Here is a 20,381-nt window from a genome sequence, read left to right as displayed (position 1 = left end):
TTTAGACTGCATGTGGAAAGAATAAAATGACACGTAAAGCATCTGCCACACTGCATGACACAAAGTAGGTACCAATAAATGGTACGTTGAAACAAAACACAGGGCTTAAGTCTGATTTACCTATTCAGACTCAGATGCCCATGCTGAACAATGGGGACAGTGGAATAAAGTGAAGGGTAGACTACAGGCCAGAGGTGGTGGTAGGGCCAGAGTTAGGGAAGGGGGAGAGGAAGGGGAAGAACATCTGAGCAGGCATTACGTTCCCTTCCCTTCACCACCTGTCATGGTCTGGCTAGGCTGAGATGAAAGTCTCATGTAAAGCTGAAGTTAGTTTCAGAGGGAGGGTGATTCTTTTCCCCCCTACAATGTATACATTATTGAGTTTTCAAAAATAATGATAATAAAGGAGGAAAGACACTTCTTCATCAGAAACCAGAGGGAAGAAACATTGCTGGGTTCATGCTCTGACGAAAATAAGAACTCAGATGGGAGCTCTCACCAGATGGTTTTAGTTTCCTCTGTAGGACATAAGGTTAGGAAAGAGGAAGAACAAGAGAGCTTAAGAGAATAAAAGGCATGAATAATCCTTGGAGAGTATGTATAAGAGAGATAAATGAATGAATAAGATGAATTATTTAGAGATGAATAAAAAGAACTGATTTCACAGCAATTCTCGTTAGACTGAAGCTAAACAATTTGCCTACTGGTGGCAACTCACATGGATACAGAATTGAGCAAAGGATAGTATGTTAAGAGAATGAGAAATTATTAAGTGGCAATAGAGATGAAGAGGGAAATTCAGTCTATTATTCTTTCAAAAAACATGAATAGTTGCTATGTGAGGTCCTATATTAGGGCTTAGATATTCAGAGATGAATAGAGCATGATCCTGCCCCCAGGAAACTCATGCACCACTGCAGCAAGATGATAAACAAAGAACCAAAGAAGTTTAATACTGAGTCCTTATGGTATTTGGCAACTCTAATTTTTTAAAGGCAATTGTTAAATTGTTTTAGTCTCTAGCATCATATATTTATGATTTGTGTCTATGTAAACTATGAATCAAAATAATAAAATGCACATTTATACACCTACCACTCAATTCATGTACTGAAACTTATACTTTTATATTCATCTGAAATCTTCTGCCTGTCTTTTAAAGCTCCTTGTAATATGGCAGCATCTTCACATAACTAATCTAATTTCCAGCTGTTTCTTCCAAGCTTTCTATTCTAGTCAGACATATTTGACGGAAGCATTCCACAAACTTAAGTGGAATGTCCAAGAAGACATCTCCTCTTTCTTGTCCAAAAGAAACAAAGAATTGAGGAAATATTATTTGCTTAATAAATGCATTTCTTATATTACTACAGGAACTAAGAGCTTTTCCGTATAAAGATTTTAAATAGTTTGTAAAGGTAATAAAAGTTCACATGAATGGATGGTTAAGTGCTAAAAAGTACCTTCAAATGTTGTCATGGAAACTTAAAACTCTGAAAAGGATTTATATTATCTTTTCATTCTGGCAAGAAAAATGTTATTTTACCTTGCATTTTAAAATAAGGTTTAAAATCATCATTAAAAAAGTTACTACCCCAGGGACTTCCCTGGCGGCGCAGTGGTTGAGAATCTGCCTGCCAATGCAGGGGACACAGGTTTGAGCCCTGGTCGGTGAAGTTCCCACATGCCACGGAGAACTAAGCCCATGCGCCACAACTACTGAGCCTGCGCTCTAGAGCCCGCAAGCCATAAGTACTGAGCCCGCACACCACAACTACTGAAGCCTGTGTGCTCTAGGGCCTGCATGCCGCAACTACTGAAGCCTGCACACCTAGAACCCGTGCTCCGCAACAAGAGAAGCCACCGCAATGAGAAGCTCTCACACGACCACAACGAAGAGTAGCTCCCGCTCACCGCAACTAGAGAAAGCCCACGCACAGCAGCAAAGACCCAAAGCAGCCAAAAATAAATAAACTAATTAAAGAAAAAAAAGTTACTACCCCAAACAGGACCCCTCTCTTTCATGAACTTTTAAATTGTGGTACAATACACATAACAAAAAATTAACTATCTTAACCATTTCTAAGTGTACAGTTCAGTTGCACTAAGTACATTCACACTGTTGTGCAACCATCACCATCATCCATCTCCAGAACTCTTCATCTTGCAAAATTGAAACTCTTTATATATAAAACAGTAACTTCCCATTCGTCTCTCCCCATAGCCCCTGGAAATTACCATTCCACTTTCCATCTCTGTGAATTTGACTACTCTAAGTATCTCATATAAGGGGAATCATACATTTGTCCTTCTGTGTCTGGCTTATTTCATTTAACATAATATCTTCAAAGTCCATCCATATTGTAGCATGGGTCAGAATTTCCTTCTTTTTTAAAAAAAACTGTGGTACAAACACATAACATAAAATGTACCATCTTAAGCATTTTTTAAAGTGTATGGCAGTCTTACCTATATGTATATTGTTGTGCAACAGATCTCCAGAATTTTTTCACCTTGCAACACTGAAACACTATACCCACTGAACACCATCTTCCCATTTCCCCTTCCCCCACCAGCCCCTGGCAACCACCATTCTACCTTTAAAGAATCTGACTACATTAGATACCTCATATAAGTGTAATCATGCAGTGTTTGTCTTTTTGTGACTGGTTTACTTCACCTAGAATAATATCCTCAAGGTTCATCCTGTTATAGTATATGACAAGATTTCCTTATTATTATTTTTTTTTTGCGGTACGCAGGCCTCTCACTGTTGTGGCCTCTCCCGTTGCGGAGCACAGGCTCCAGACGCGCAGGCTCAGCGGCCATGGCTCACGGGCCCAGCCGCTCTGCGGCATGTGGGATCTTCCCAGACCGGGGCACGAACCTGTGTCCCCTGCATCGGCAGGTGGACTCTCAACCACTGCGCCACCAGGGAAGCCCGAGATTTCCTTATTTTTTAAGGCTGACTAATATTCCATTGTGTGCATTGATATATACCACATTTTCTTTATCCATTCATCCGTCAATGGACATTTAGGTTGCTTCTACCTCTTGGCAGAATAATGCTGCAATGAACATGAGTGTGCAAATATCTTTTTGAAATCCTGTTGTCAATTCTTCTAAAAGTGGGATTTCTGGGTCATATAGCAATCTATTTTTTTCTAAGACTTAAGTTTTTTTTTGAGCAGTTTTAGGTTCACAGCAAAACTGAGAAAAAGGTACAAGATTTCCCGTATACCTCATACCCCCCACATATGCACAGTCTCCACCATTATCAACATTCTCACCCTGGAGTGGTATGTTTGATACAACTGATAAAACTACAATGACCAATGATAATCACCCAAAGTCCACAGTTTACATTAGGGGCCATCCTTGGTGCTATACATTCTATGGGCGTGGACAAATGTATAATGACATGTATCCATTATTATAGTTTTTTTTTTAATTAATTTATTTCATTTATTTATTTTTGGCTGCACTGGGTCTTCGTTGCTGCGTCTTGGCTTTCTCTAGTTGCGGAGAGTGGGGGCTGCTCTTCGTTGAGGTGCGCGGGCTTCTCATTGCGGTGGCTTCTCTAGTTTCAGAGCACGGGCTCTAGGCACACGGGCTTCAGTAGTTGTGGCTCTCGGGCTCTAGAGCGCAGGCTCAGTAGATGTGGCGCACGGGCTGAGTTGCTCCGCGGCATGAGGGATCTTCCCGGACCAGGGCTCGAACCCGTGTCCCCTGCATTGGCAGGCGGATTCCTAACCACTGCACCACCAGGGAAGCCCTATTATAGTATTATACAAAGTATTTTCACTGCCCTAGAAATCCTTTTGGTAATTCCATTTTTTAATTTTTGAGGAACCACATAATGTTTTCCATAGCAGACACACCATTTTATATTCCAACCAACAGTGCACAAGGATTCCAATTTCTCCACATCCTCACCAACATTTGTTACTTTCTGTTTTTTTGTTTTTATTGTAGCCATCCCAGTGGGTGTGAGGTGGTATCTCACTGTGGTTTTAATCTGCATTTCCCTTATGATTAGTGATGTTCAGCATCTTTTCATATCCTTATTATTGGCCATTCATATATCTTTGTTGAAGAAATGTCTAAAGTCCTTTGCCCATTTTTTAATTAGGTTGTAGGTTTCTACTTGCTGTTGAGTTGTAGAGTTCTTTATATATTCTGGATATTAACCCCTTAGCAGATGCAAAGATTTGCAAACATTTTCTCCCATTCCATGGGTTGCCTGCCTTTCACTCTGTTGATTGTGTTTGACCCACAGAAGTTTTAAATTTTGGTGAGTTCAATTTATCTACATTTTCTTTTGTTGCCTGTGCTTTTGGTTCACATCCAAGAAATTATTGCCAAATCCAATATCAGGAAGATTTCCCTTATGTTTTCTTTTAGGAGCTTTGCAGTTTTCTCATGCATTAGGGTTTTTTCATGGACGTTTAACAATTCTCTTACAGATTTGGAAAGTTCCCACTTAAACCTAACTTATCTTTTAAAGATATACCTCTCTGAAATTAATGACTGAGAGCTATATATTTGAGGTCAAAGAACTGTGTATTTTCTAACAGAAATATAGCTGTAACAACAAATGGACACAGATAATAATAAAAATTATCTGCTCCTTCCAAATCAATTTGTACCTCCAGTTTTAAGTCACCAATCCAAAAAACAATATGGATTTTTTTGAGAAATTCAGAAATTTCAACTTAGGGTTGCTGTTAAAATTAAAGTGTTTAGGCCCGTACACTAAAGGCTCTCTCTCTATTACAATTTTATAGTTTTCTATTTGCTTTTTTAAATTATTATCTTCTCCATCCTCCATTGCCATGCCTTTTGATGCTGCCATTATTATTACCTTTTAAAATGCCGAATCTGTTAACTTATTTTGCAAACAGCTGCCTCAAAAGCCTAAGGGTGCCTTTGTCACTAGGCACCAATCTAAGAGGTCTGTTTTCTGAAATAATGTTTATTCATTAATACTCCTGAGCACCCACTTTGTGCAAGATACTATGGGTAATACAAAGCTGCAAAACTCACCAGAAGGGGCTTCTTATCAGGGCCTATTAAGGCCATACTCGGTATCATATTCACCCAGGATAGGGGCCTGGAAACAAAGCATAAAAGCAGGGCAGCATGGAGCATTTCTCCCCAGTGGATCATCAGAGCAGGCAATACAGCCAACAAGGAACTAGCTCTTTTCTGGCCCTCCAGATGATATGTCAGGTTCAAGGGACCAAGACACATATGGTATGTCCAAGAGAACTTGTTAGAAGTTAGTTCAATACTAGATCATAGTTTTAAATGCCAGGGTAAGACATACAGACTTTTATTTTATTTTCTTACCACTGATTTCTGTATAAGAGATTAACATGATTGAAGCTCTAGGAATATTAATATGGCAGCAGTATGTAAGGGCACTAGAAGTTAGAGACTGGAGAGAGGAAGAGCATTACATTTCATTGGTAGAATAATAATAATAATAATGATGATGATGATGATGATGATGTAACAGCAGTAGCCAACACTTTTTTTTTAACAACTCACATTAGCCAAACATTGTTCTAATGATTTTTTCATGTATTAACTCCTCATAACAACTCTATGAGGTACTTTAGGTAAAAATATTATCCCTATTTCATAGATGGGGAAATTGAGGCATGGAGAGATTAAGTAACTTGCCCAGGGTCTCACAGATATTAAGTAGCAGGACCAACATTTGAACCCAGATAATCTAGTTCCAGAGTCTCTACTATTAACCACTCAATGATACCACTTCTCAGAGTACACTACATATGCTCACATTGTCTAATATTTTAGGAAAACGCTTAAGGAATAACTCATCCATCCCTGAAACCTGATAATGACAGAGCTGATAGTTCTGGTATTAGACTCAGCAAATCAACACATGTGAGGATATCATGTGGGACTAGAAAATGAAATCTTAAAGAATAGTTGGTACCTCTTTATTCAATGCCCACCAAGTGCCCAGTATTCTTCATGCATCATCTCATTTAATCCTCACAGCAACCTAAGAGAGGGGCATTATTTTAAATCTACCTTTTTTCTGTTGAGGAAATCTAGGCTCAGAGAGGCTATACCTTCTGTCCCTCATTATACAGTCCATCAGTGACAGAAGCAGAGTAGAATCCAGATCCAAATCAATCCCATGTTCTTCCTACTATCTTATGTGGAGGGCATGTAGCAATGGGACAGGAATACTGCCAGTCTGGAAGGCTGCAGTCCTTCTGCCCTCAGAAGACTAGCACCCCCATCTGAAACACTCTGGAACCATGCTGGTATGTGTATAGTTATGTCCCCGGGGTGTTTCTCCACCCAGCCAGAAGTTACACCAGGTGGATGCCTGAGTCAGCCCTTGTTCCAAGGCTAGAACTAGCCTGTGAGCTTGGGCAGGACTGAGGTAGCTCTGAGGATTCTTATACACAAAATACAAATGTGAAACCCCATGGAAAAATACAGGCTTGAAGGACTATCACTATGCAGCCCTCCACGAAGAGAGGTTAAAAAAAAAATTCTCTGAAGAGAAATGCTGTGAGTCATATGGAGCTGAGGATAGCACCTGGAGATTAGCAACCCAAGAGAAGAGAGCTAGAGCTCAGGAAATTGACTATGCTTGTTTCCTCAGGGAATTCCCATAAGTTTAACCTCAGTTTCTCAAAACTTATTTCTTTGAAAAATGGTTAAGACATATGTGTAATTAAAAAAGCAAAACACAAAATTTGAAAAATGCTCGAATTTTCCTTTTTACTTCATTTATTTTTTTTTCTGAACTTTTCAAATTTCCTATCATAGACATATATTACATCCAGGGGTAAAAATAAAATAAACTAATTGAAATACTTTTAACCTATACTTAGGAAGAGGGGGAAAAACCCCACAAATTTCCCATAGAGTAGTCTAGTAATTCCCAAATACTCAAACAGGCTACATCAAAATCACCTGAAACATTTGTAAAAAATAGAAATTTCCAGAGCCCAAAGACCTACACAGTCAGAATTTCCCTGGGTGGGGCCTAGGAATCTGGAGTTTCAACAAGCTCCCTAGGTGACTATAATAATTTATATCAAGGAAGTCCAAAAGCACCTTCACTTCTCTTTTTCTTTCTAAGGTTTTTTGATGATTTATTTAATGCTAGGACAAATTTATATTGAAAGGCAAACACAATATTTAACAGTGACTGGACTGTAGACTTGGATGGCCTACTGTCTCACCATTTATCTCTGCAAACTTCTGAACATCACTTAGGGTTTTCAGTTCTTGTCTTGGACATGCTGCTACACACAGTGCTACAGACTTGATCTTCCGGTTTATCAAGTCCAGATTGCATGGATCCAAAAAGAATACGTACCTAAAGCATGAAGAAAAATATTGAGATATTATTTCACAAAATACAGTCTGGTTCACTGCAAATTTGAATAAACCTAAGAGCAAAGAACATCTCATTTCCCCTTCACAAATTTAATCATAGATGAACAAATATTTCACAAATCTAATCAAACATGAATTTTTAAAAAAATAATTGCTTATAAATATACTGTTAACAGTGGGGATGGAGGAAATATGGTACTCATATTTTTCATGATCTATTTTTCTAATATTTAAAATTTTGTAATGGGTATTTTATAATCAAAATTGTCTATTTTAGTTTTTTTTAAATAACTAACTTCAGTTTTATTTTTTTGACAAAGTTGTATCCCCCAAATTACTGAAATACTGTTATATAACATGAATTATAATTTAAACATAAACTTTAATGAATATATAATCATATATAAAGTGTATCATTATAAAAATGAACATATATTGATATATACAAGGTATAGCCAAGATGGCTGAGTAGGAAGACCCTGAGCTTATCTCCTCCTATGGGCACACAAAAATTACAAGAGCAGCTATTGAAGAGAGTGATCTGAAGACTAGCAGAAAAGATTTCCCACAACTAAAGATATAAAGAAGGAATCACAATTAGATGAATAGTGGGGTGGAGACATGGTACAGGGAAGATCCACACCTCTGGGTAGGCAACCCACAAATGGGAGGATAATCACAATTGCAGAGGTTCTCCCCAGGGAGAGGGGGATCCATGCCCCATATGGGCCCCCAGCCCTGGGACCCTGAACCAGGAAAACAAGCCTCCAGAACATCTGACTTTGAAGGTCAGCAGGGTTTGCACACTGGAGAGTCAGAGGGCAGTAGAAAACAGAGACTCCACTCTTAAAGGACACACACAAAATCTCACATGCTCCAAAACCCAGCACAGATATAGTAATTTGAAATGAGTCTGGATCAGACTCACTTGCTGATCTTGGGAGAGCCTCCTAGACAGGTAGGAGGCAATTTCAACCCACCTGGGGACATGATTGCTAGTCACAGACATTTCGGGGAACTTGTTCTACCACAAGGACACTGGTGCTGACAAGCGCCATTTTGGAGTCCTCCCTTTAGCCTATCAGCACCAGGGGTTTACCTGCCCACCAGCTGGTTACCCCAGGCCCAGGACCCCCCCCCCACCCACACCCAGGACAAGCAGCCAGCCATGCAGGGACCCAATCTCACCATCCAATGGGTCAACACCAGCCCCAGGCACCATAAAGTGCTACCCCAGGACCTACTCCCACCCACCAGAGGGCCAAGACCTACTGTAAGCTATGCTGGGACACATGCCTATCCACCAGCAGGTTAGCACCTGCCCGAGGACTCACCAAACTTTGTAGCCACCCATGCTGGGAACCAGCCCTGCCCACCAGCAGACTGACATTAGCCCTGGAACCCCTGGAACCCAATGTCAGCCATGCCAGGACCCACGTCCATCCACCAAAAACATTAAACATTGCAGGGGGAAGAGGGTGTTAAAATTGCACCCTCCTTGTTAGGATGTCTTTGAACTTAAGAGATTATCAACTTAAAATAATCATGTATAAATATATGTTGTTATATATGAACCTCATAATAACCACAAATCAATAATCTATAATAGATACACAAAAAAGAGAAAGGAATTCAAACATAACACTAAAGATAGTCATCAAATCACAAGGGAAGAGAGTAAACGAAGAAGAAAGGAACAAAACAGAACTATAAAAACAACCAGAAAACAATTAACAAAATGGGAATAAGTACACACCTATTAATAATTGTTTAAATGTGAATAGACTAAATTCTCTAATCAAAAGACATAGAGTGGCTGAATCAATAAAAAAATGAAACCCATCTATATGCTGCCTACAGGAGACACACTTCAGATCTAAAGACAGATACAGACTGAAAGTGGTGGGGGATGGAAAAAGGTATCCCATACAAGTGGAAATGAAATGAAAGCTAGGGTAGCAATACTTAGAACAGAGAAAATATACTTTAAAACAAAGACTGTAACAAGAAACAAAGAAGCATATCATATAATGACCAAGAAGCAGATATAACAATTGTAAATACATACGTACCCAACACAGGAGCACTTAAACACATAAAGCAAATATTAGCAGACAAAGGGAGAAATTGACACAGTTTCTTGTATTATTAATTGTTAGTTGCTGATTGTATTATTAACACAAGAATAGTAGGGGACTTTAACAGCCCACTTGCATTAATGGACAGAAAATCAATAAGGAAACACTGGCCTTAAATGACACATTAAATCAGATGGACTTAATTGATATACAGAGAACATCCCATCCAAAAGCAGCAGAATACACATTCTTTTCAAGTGCTCATAGAACACTGTCCAGGATAGATCACATGCTAGGCCACAAAACAAATCTCAATAAATTTAAGAATACTGAAATCATATCAAGCATCTTTTCTGACCTCAATGAGATGAGACCATAGTTGGTAGAAATCAACTATAAGAAAAAAACTGCAAAAGCCACAAACATGTGAAGGGTAAACAATATGCTACTAATCAAGCAATGGGTCACTAAAGAAATCACAGAGGAAATCAAAAAATACCTGGAGACAAATAAGAACAGAAATACAACAATCCAAGATCTATGACACGCAGCAAAAGCCGTTCTAGGAGGAAAGTTTATAGTGATCAAGTTTACCTCAGGAAACAAGAAAAATCTCAAATAAAAAACCTAACCATACATCTAAAGGAACTGGGAAAAGAAGAACGAACAAAACCCAAAGTTAATAAAAGGAAAGAAATAATAAAGACCAGAGCAAAAATAAAATGAAACAGTGACTAAAAGGTGATAGAAAAGATCAAGGAAACTAAGAGTGGGTTCTTTGAAAAGACAAACAAAATTGGTAAGCCTTTAGCCAGACTCATCAAGAGAAAAAGAGAAGGCCCAAATAAAGAAAATCAGAAATGAAAGAGAAGTTACAACCAACACCACAGAAATTCAAAGCATCACAAGAGATTACTATGAACAATTATATGCCAAAAAAAATGGACAACCTAGAAGAAATGAATAAATTCCTAGAAACATACGATCTTCTAAGACTGAATCAGGAAGAAACAGAAAATATGTATACACTGATTACCAGGAAGGAAATTGATTCAGTAATCAAACAACTCCCAACAAACCAAAGTCCAGGACCAGAGAGCTTCACAGGTGAATTCTACCAAACACTTAAAGAAGAATTAACACCTATCCTTCTCAAACTATACCAAAGAATTGAAATGGAAGGAATGCTTCCAAACTCATTCTATGAGGCCAGCATCACCGTGATACCAAAACTAGACATAGACATCACAGAAAAAGAAAATTACAGGCCAATATCACTGATGAACATAGATGCAAAAATTCTCAACAAAATATCAGCAAACCGAATTCAAGATGTTAAAAGGATCATATACTATGATCAAATGGCATTTATCCCAGTGATGCAAGGATGATTTAACATCTCTAAATCAATCAATGTGATACACTACATTAACAAATTGAAAAATAAAAATCACATGGTCATCTTAATAGATGTGGAAAAAAAACTTTTGGCAAAATTCACCATCCATTTGCCATAAAAACTGTTAACAAAGTTGACATAGAAGGAACATACCTCAATATACTAAAGGCCATAAATGACAAGCCTCCCACAGTTAACATCATACTCAAAGGTGAAAAGCTGAAAGCATTTCCTCTAAAATCAGGAACAAGACAAGGGTGCCCACTCTTGCCACTTTATTCAACATAGTATTGGAAGGCCTAGCTACAGAAATCAGACAAGAAAAAGAAATAAAAGGAATCTAAACTGGAAAGGAAGAACTAAAACTATCACTGATATCAGATGACTTGATACTATATACAGAAAATCCTAAAGATGCCACCACAAACTATCAATATTAGAACTCATCAATGAATTCAGTAAAGTTGCAGGATAAGAAAATTAATATACAGAAAATCTGTTATGTTTTTATATACTAACAACAAACTACCACAATGAGAAATTAAGAAAACATCTCATTTTCAATTGCATCAAAAAAAAAAAAAAAAAACAAAGCCCTAGGAATAAATCTAACCCAAGGAGGTTAGAAACCTACACTCAGAAAACTCTCAGACACTGATAAAAGAAACTGAAGATGACACAAATGGAAAGATACACCATACTCATGGACTGGAAGAATTAATACTGTTAAAATTACCATACTCCCCAACACAATCCACAGAGTCAATGCAATCCCTATCAAAATATCAATGGCATTTTTCATATAATTACAACAAATAATTCTAAAATTTGTATGGAAACACAGAAGGCCATAAATAGTCAAAACAATCTGAGAAAGAAGAACAAGCTGGAGGTATCATGCTCCCTCATTGCAAACTGTACTACAAAGCTACAGTAGTCATAACAGTGTGGTACTTGCTCAAAAACAGACAAATAGAAAAATGGAACAAAACAGAGAGCCCAGAAATTAACCCATGCACTTATGATCAGTTAATCTATGACAAAAAAGACAAGAATATACACTGGGGAAAAGACAGCCTCTTCAATAAATGGTGTTAGGAAAACCAGCCAGCCACATGCTAAAGAATCAAACTGGACTACTTTCTTATACCATATACAAAAATAAACTCAAAATGGATTAAAGATCAAATGTAAGATCTGACTGTAAAACTCCTAGAAGATAACACAGGTAAAGTGAGAGAGTGGCATGGACATATATACACTACCAAACGTAAAATAGATAGCTAGTGGGAAGCAGCCGCATAGCACAGGGAGATCAGCTCGGTGCTTTGTGACCACCTAGAGGGGTGGGATAGGGAGGGTGGGAGGGAAGGAGATGCAAGAGGGAAGAGATATGGGAACATATGTATATGTATAACTGATTCACTTTGTTATAAAGCAGAAACTAACACACCATTGTAAAGAAATTATACTCCAATAAAGATGTTAATAAAATGCTATTAGACATTGGTCTTAGCAAATTTTTTGGATCTGTCTCCTCAAGCAAGGGAAACAAAAGCAAAAATAAACAAATGGGACTACATCAAACTAAAAAGCTTTTACACGGCAAAGGAGCTATCAAAAAAATGAAAAGGCTGCCTACTGAATGGTAGAAGATATTTGCAAATGATATGTCCAATAAGGGGTTAATATCCAAAACATACAAAAAACTCATAACTCAACATCAGAAAAACAAACAACCCAATTAAAAAATAGGAAGAGGACCTGAACAGACTATTTCCCAAGAAGACATACAGATGGCCAACAGGGATATGAAAAGATGCTCAACATCACTAATCATCAGTGAAATGCAAACCAAAACCATAAGATATCACCTCACACCTGTCAAAATGGCTACTATCCTCAAAATGACAACAAGTAGGGCTTCCCTGGTGGCGCAGTGGTTGAGAGTCCGCCTGCCGATGCAGGGGACACGGGTTCGTGCCCCGGTCCGGGAAGATCCCACATGCCGCGGAGCGGCTGGGCCCATGAGCCATGGTCACTGAGCCTGCGCATCCGGAGCCTGTGCTCCACAATGGGAGAGGCCACAACAGTGAGAGGCCCGCGTACCGCAAAAAAAAAAAAAAAAAAAAAGACAACAAGTAGCAAGTGTTGGCGAGGATGTGGAGAAGGGAAACCTCGTGTACAGTTACTGGGAATATAAATTGGTACAGCCACAATGGAAAACAGTACTGATGTTCCTAAAAAAATTAAAAATAGAACTACCATATGATCCTGCAATTCCACTTAATTCGAAAAGGTATATGCACCCCTATGTTCATTTGCAGCATTATTCACAATAGCCAAGATATGGAAGCAACCTAAGTGCCCATTGATGGATAAATGGATAAAGAAGAGGTGTTATACACATGTATGTATAATGGAATATTACTCAACCATAAAAAAGAATGAAATCTTGCCAGCTGTGACAACATAGATGGACCTAGAGAGTATTATGCTAAGTGAAATAAGTCAGAGAGTGAAAGACAAATACACATATGATTCCATATGTGGAATCTAAGAAACAAAACAATTGAACAAACCTGACAAAATAGAAACAGACTCATAGGTACAGGGAACAAACAGGTGCTTTCCAGAGGGGCTGGGGGAGGTGGGGGATGGGTGAGATAGGTGAGGGAGATTAAAAGGTACAAACTTGCAGTTACAAAATAAATGAGTCACAGGAACAAAACGTACAGCATGGGGAACAGAGTTAATATTATCGTAATATCTTTGTACAGGTGATAGATGGTAACTACTTATCATGGTGTTCATTTTGTAATATATAGAAATATCAAGTCACTATGCTGTGCACCTGGAATTAACATCATGTTGTATGTCAATTACACTTCAATTAAGAAAAGACAAAAAAAGGGAATTCCCTGGTGTTCCAGTGGTTAGGACACCGTACTTTCACTGCTGAGAGCCCAGGTTCAATCCCTAGTCGAGGAACTAAGATCCCACAAGGTATGCAGCAGCCCCCCCCCAAAAAACAAATTTAATGGGTAAAAAATATCTTACTGTTTTAGTTGCATTTTTGATGAGCTTGAACATCACTTCATATATTGTTCATTTGTATTTTCAAAATTTTTTGTATCTTTTGCTTGTTTTTAAAATTGAGGTATTCTGCTACTCACTGAATCATAAAAACTTTGTATATTAAGGGTATTAAATTTATGTTAAGGCTGATACAAGTATTTTCATGATTTGCCAACTGTCACTTTGAAATAGTTTTCTATTTTTGTCATCAAATCTTTTCTGTTTTATTTTTGTAATTAGTTCACTACTTTTTTATGCTTCAAAAAGTAGCTCCCCATTCTCATATCAAATGTTTCATAGATACAATTTGGTGTACAGAAAAGAGAGAAAAGATGTCACTTTAATTTTCTAAGTAATTAACCAATTATCCTAGTGCTGTTTTTTGTTTGTTTGTTTGTTTGTTTGCGGTACGCGGGCCTCTCACTGTTGTGGCTTCTCCCGTTGCGGAGCACAGGCTCCAGACACGCAGGCTCAGTGGCCATGGCTCATGGACCCAGCCACTCCGCGGTATGAGGGATCTTCCCGGACTGGGGCACGAACCCATGTCCCCTGCATCAGCAGGCGGACTCTCAACCACTGCGCCACCAGGGAAGCCTCCTAGTGCTGTTTTTAAAATATTATTTCCTGTTCATAGCATGTTGTCACTCTTCTACACTAGAGGATGTGGGTTTATGTTCTCTATTTTGTTTCATTGATTCATCTGTACATTCTGGTGTTAGCAAAAAAAAAAACTGAAAAAAGTACATATAAACTTGAGCTAATGAATATATAATTATACAAATGCATTATAAAATTAGATAAAATTTAATATATAAAGTTGAATATAGACTAGAGGAAAATACACCACCAGTTCAACTACAGTCATCTCTGGATATTAGAATAAAGTGATTTTAATTTTTTTCTTCTACTTTTAGGGGCAGGACAGGAATAAAGACACAGACGTAGAGAATGGACTTGAGGACACAGGGAGCGGGAAGGGTAAGCTGGGACGAAGTGAGAGAGTAGCATTGACACATATACAGTACCAAATGTAAAATAGATAGCTAGTGGGAAGCAGCTGCATAGCACAGGGAGATCAGCTCCGTGCTTTGTGACCACCTAGAGAGTGGGATAAGGAGGGTGGGAGGGAGATGCAAGAGGGAGGGGATATGGGGATATACGTATGCATATAGCTGATTCATTTTGTTATACAGCAGAAACTAACACAACACTGTAAAGCAATTATACTCCAATAAAGATGTTAAAAAAAAGAATTCTTATTTTCTAGAATGAGTGCCAATTACTTTTGAGTTAAGATGACTATAATAATAAATGTTGTTTCCTAAAAATGTCCATTTCATATAAACAAAATACTCCCCAAGGGGCTTCCCTGGTGGCGCCGTGGTTAAGAATCTGCCTGCCAATGCAGGGGACATGGGTTCGATCCCTGGTCCGGGAAGATCCCACATGCTGCAGAGCAACTAAGCCCGTGTGCCACAACTACTGAGCCTGCGCTCTAGAGCCCACGAGCCACAACTACTGAGCCCACACACCACAACTACTGAAGCCTGCCTGCCTAGAGCCTGTGCTCCACAACAAGAGAAGCCACTGCAGTGAGAGGCCCGTGCACCGCAACGAAGAGTAGCCCCCGCTCATCACAACTAGAGAAAGCCCACGCACAGCAACGAAGATCCAATGCAGCCAAAAATAAATAAATAAAATAAAATAAAATACTCCCCAAATCCTAACTTATCCTTCGGTTTCCTGTATATTTATATTTTAGGAAAGAGAAAATTAATTAGAAATTACACTAAAACATTTTTTTAAATGTTATAAGGTAGAAGAGATGACAAAGATTGCAGATGTTATCATTTGTCCAAAGAGAAGGTAAGAGCCAAACACACTTAACTGAGATAAACAAAGTCTAATATTATTGATCCAGGGAGAGAGTACAAGTAGGGATACTTTCTCCCAAGATAAGAGTTAAAGAACCTCCAGCCCTGGGTTCTACTCTATTGGGTCCATAGAAAGTTTTATAAAATAATGTATCTTCCAATACCTTTCTCACACTGTTAAACTCTGTTGCTTTACAAACTATGATTCAAATCAGGAAATATAACTGAATACAAGAATTAGGTGAGAAAACTGAAAAGCAAAAAGATTAAGTCAATATATGTGCTCAGATGGATCATATAAAGGGATATCAGGGAAAAAATTAAACAGAAAAAAAAAAGTTGGGAGTGGTGGCTATGACAGACAAGGAAGGCCTTTGCAGGTGGAGTAACCACTGAATACTTCAATGGAGCTGGGGACCAGGAATCCAGCATGCAGGCCAAGTATAAGCTACAAACCACCAAACTAAAAAAAATGAATTTTTTGTAACTCTGTTAGTGACTCCAATACCATTAATGTTCTACGCAGATAAAAGGAAAGGAAAGAAGTCAGGCAGGAAGATGTGGTTTGGAAGTGGATTCACTGATAACAAAGGATCTAGGGCACAGAGAAAACTTTCTGGCACCCTTTGTGTGGAAACAATCATTCCCTTACTAACTCTCCCTCCATCTATCCTATGCATCTTACTGGGCATGCTCATGCCTGGGACCTTGTGTAATGAACTGCTCAAGCCAGCCACTAGGCAGGGAACATGCTCGTCTTTTTTTTTTTTTTTTTTTTTTTTTGCAGTACGCAGGCCTCTCACCGCTGCGGCCTCTCCCGCTGCGGAGCACAGGCTCCTGACGCGCAGGCTCAGCGGCCATGGCCCACGGGCCCAGCCGCTCCGCGGCATGCGGGATCCTCCCGGACCGGGGCACGAACCCGCGTCCCCTGCATCAGCAGGCGGACTCCCAACCACTGCGCCACCAGGGAAGCCCCAACATGCTCGTCTTTGAGGAAGGTGTCCTAGAACCACTGAATCATTTACTACCACCACCACTAATAATAATCCTATTAACAATGAAAATGGTAGCCAACATTTACTGAGTACTTACTATGTACCAGACACTGTATTAAACCCTTTATACATATGAACTCCTTTATCCTCACAACAATCCTGTTGTGTGTTTCTAGGTATGTGCTTGGGGTGGGAAGGGTGTGGACAGCAGAACTGGGGTGGGGTACAGGAGTTAACTGTGATGAGCAATGCCTTAAGAAATATCTGGAGAACCTCCTGACAGTTAAAAAAAAAACAAAAAACATGCTTGGGAAAAGGAGAGAAAAGGAGAGAAAGCCAGAGGTTTCCAGGACCTTGCAGATAGCTATATTTATCCTTCTGAGCCTCAGTTTCCTTACCTGTAAAACTGCATACCACCTACTTTATTTGTTGTAATGCTATTGACAATGTACATAAAGCATCTAACAGGCAGTATATACTCAGTGGTTCATATCATTAAGAAACTGACTTGCCTTTCACAAAATTTACATTTCATAGTAAGGCACTAAATTCAACACCTTCTGATATGGACATAAAACAGGACTACAATATTAGTATTTAGCTTTCATTTGGAGGAAAAATCTGTGTAGGTATAGTCATGACTCTTAGGGCATTAGCCTTGATAAGAACTAAGCAGGTCTCCAGAACTGATCTAGCACAAGGCAAACAATATTAAGAGGGAAAGAAGAATTCTACAATAACTATAATACTGTAAAACACTGCACATTTTTTTACCCTGTGTATATGGTTCAGAAGAATCTGCTTCAATAGAACTACAAAAATAACTTTAAACGGTATCCTCAGGAATTACACTCATATACATACACGTCATTAAACTCAAAAGTCACCCAACTCCACAGTCTAAGAACACAATAAACTTAATTCCCTACACATTTCCCATATTCAAATGCATATACCCGTAACACATGTGGACACACACAATGTTTAAAATAATTTGTAGGCCTTAGATTTAGATTCTATCAACATTTACTGAATGTCTGGGTGCTGGGATCTGTCACGCTAATGACTTTATTTGATCCTCACAACTTTATGAGATGGAGGTCTTAACCTTCCACAGAGGACAAAACAGAGATGAACTCAGTTTGTTTTTTTTGCGGTACACGGGCCTCTCACTGTTGTGGCCTCTCCCATTGCGGAGCACAGGCTCCAGACGCACAGGCTCAGCGGCCATGGCTCACGGGACCAGCCGCTCCGCAGCATGTGGGATCTTCCCAGACCGGGACACGAACCCGCGTCCCCTACATCGGCAGGTGGACTCGCAACCACTGCGCCTAGGGAAGCCCTGAACTCAGTTTTGTAGTAGGGACTAACTACATGGACCAAGAGAGCTAGTACATAGGTGTCAGAGTTACGAAATCAAACCTAGTCCTTCTGATACTGAGTTTCACTCTATTTCCAATCTGCTCTATCCTTAAAATATTTCCCACAAATACAATTAATAATTTTAACTGTTCTATATTAACTCTGAATATTGTTTCCAGCATTCTGAAGTTCATCCAACCCATAGCAACATGTCTATAAGTAATTATATTTTAACTAATTGGTATTTAACTGAATATTTACAGAGTAGGAAAAGTGCTTCTATTAAACAGACAAATTTAGGATTCATTAAAACTGCACTTTCTTGCCTTTTGATTTGAAAATGCCCTTAGCCTAGTAAATAAATCCTTAGATTAGTTTCAGTTTTCACTTCAAACAAAATGAACTTTATGTGGCAATTTTATTTTTTTGAAATGAAACAAATAACCAACTCTCAAATAATCATGGCATTGGCAGATTTTAATAACAAATCAACAGATGCGTGTTTTTTAACTGAGAGGAGGCAAGAGATACTGGGTAAAAAGCTATAAAATATTCTAGAAAGATTTCTTAAAACATCCTACTTCTGCCCTGCCACCAGGCAAATGGATAGGAAAGGGATGGGGCATATGAATTTTGAGAAAGCATCTTAGGCAACTCTAATTACATGCCTTGGCTCCTATGCCCCATCCTTTCAGGGCGGAGAACCACTGTCACAGATAATTTATAAACCTAAGTTAAAAGCAAATTTTCATTGCTATCCTCAGTGACTCTTTTACTAGACCCAGTAATAACTTAAAAACAGCTTGATATAAGCTTCCCATTCTTTAGAGGAACTAGAATGACTAAAATAGCAAAAGTGGGAATGAGAGAAGAGAAGCACCGAGAGAAAAATACTCGACAAATGAAACAGCCCAGACACCTGCAGGCACTGGCCTATACAACATGCACACAGCATGATCCTGAGAAGAACACATTTGCAAAGAGAATTGTAAAGCAGCCGAAGCGAGCTTTGAACTTAAAAGTTAGGGGAAGGGAGAAAAATGTTCAAACCAAACTGTAATGCAAACATTAGAGAGGACAGCAGTTAAGACAGATAAATATATATTACAGTCGAATATAAATATATATTACAGTCGAAATATATATATATTACGAGAATTATCAAAGGAGGGAAAAAGATGAATTCATTTAAAACTGAAATTCTTGAAATGCAATAGCAAGGTATCCCCAAAAGGGGAGGAAAGGAGAGATATCTAAGTGAAATATCTATCTACACAGTGAACTCAAGGGGACAGATGCACCAAAGATGAAAACAGGGCTGTGAGGCAAAGGGAGGGGCACTAACACAGGGAGGCTCAAGAAAAGTGACAAGAGGCAAAGAAAGGGGTGACTTTCAAAGCCATGCTCAGAGCCAAAAAGATGAACAGTGAACAATCTGATGCAGATAAAGGTGCCAGAGAAGGTTCAAACCTAGTTTAAACTTCTATTTTGCTGTCACTTTCCTCATGGAAGATAGGGCAAGGTAAAAACAGTAAGATTTACCAAGAACTTACTTTGGGCCACAAAGCATGTCGGCGCTGTCCTCACACGTCCTAATTCAACAAGAGAGAACTGAGACTTACAAGCTGGGCAACTAACCAAAGGCTACACAGACACAAGCCCTGGGGAGACCGACTCCCAAGGGTTGCTCTTTCCACCACTGCTATTCCAATTCAAATTGGAAATTGAGAATAAATGCAATGGAAAATGAGTTACAGAGCAATCAAATCAGTGAATTAAGATGGGTCAATCCTCTGGAATCCCAGAACAGATGAACCCCTACTTGGACATGACAGTGCTGTCCGCTACGTGGTATGCAACACTCCCATGACAAGGATTAAATAGGTTGATATGAAAACACTTCATTCATTCAACAAATATTATAAGTGTTTACTACGTGCCCACTCCTGGGCTAGGTCCTGGGGATATGAAATTCACAAAAAAACAGGGACTTCCCTGGTGGCGCAGTGGTTAAGAATCTGCCTGCCGGGCTTCCCTGGTGGCGCAGTGGTTGAGAGTCTGCCTGCCGATGCAGGGGACGCGGGTTCGTGCCCCGATCCGGGAGGATCCCACATGCTGCGGAGCGGCTGGGCCGGGGAGCCATGGCCGCTGGGCCTGCACGTCCGGAGCCTGTGCTCCGCAGCGGGAGAGGCCACAACAG

General features: G+C 39.2%; 1 protein-coding gene across 3 annotated transcripts in view; it reads right to left on the bottom strand.

Annotated features, from left to right (window-relative positions):
• SLC44A1 (solute carrier family 44 member 1) overlaps positions 1-20,381 on the bottom strand; it is a 207,384-nt gene that overhangs the window by 102,215 nt on the left and 84,788 nt on the right. For all 3 annotated transcript variants that reach the window (XM_081238426.1, XM_081238425.1, XM_081238424.1), the window contains exon 4: positions 7,239-7,375. In XM_081238426.1, coding sequence (XP_081094552.1) covers positions 7,239-7,375 — 137 coding nt within the window. The remainder of the gene's footprint in view (positions 1-7,238; positions 7,376-20,381) is intronic.

This window comes from Mesoplodon bidens (genome assembly GCF_964165515.1).
Source record: "Mesoplodon bidens genome assembly, chromosome: 6".
Taxonomy (NCBI): Eukaryota; Metazoa; Chordata; class Mammalia; order Artiodactyla; family Ziphiidae; genus Mesoplodon; species Mesoplodon bidens.
Note: the sequence above shows the minus strand (reverse complement) of the source record. Positions and strands in the feature narration are given on the sequence as shown.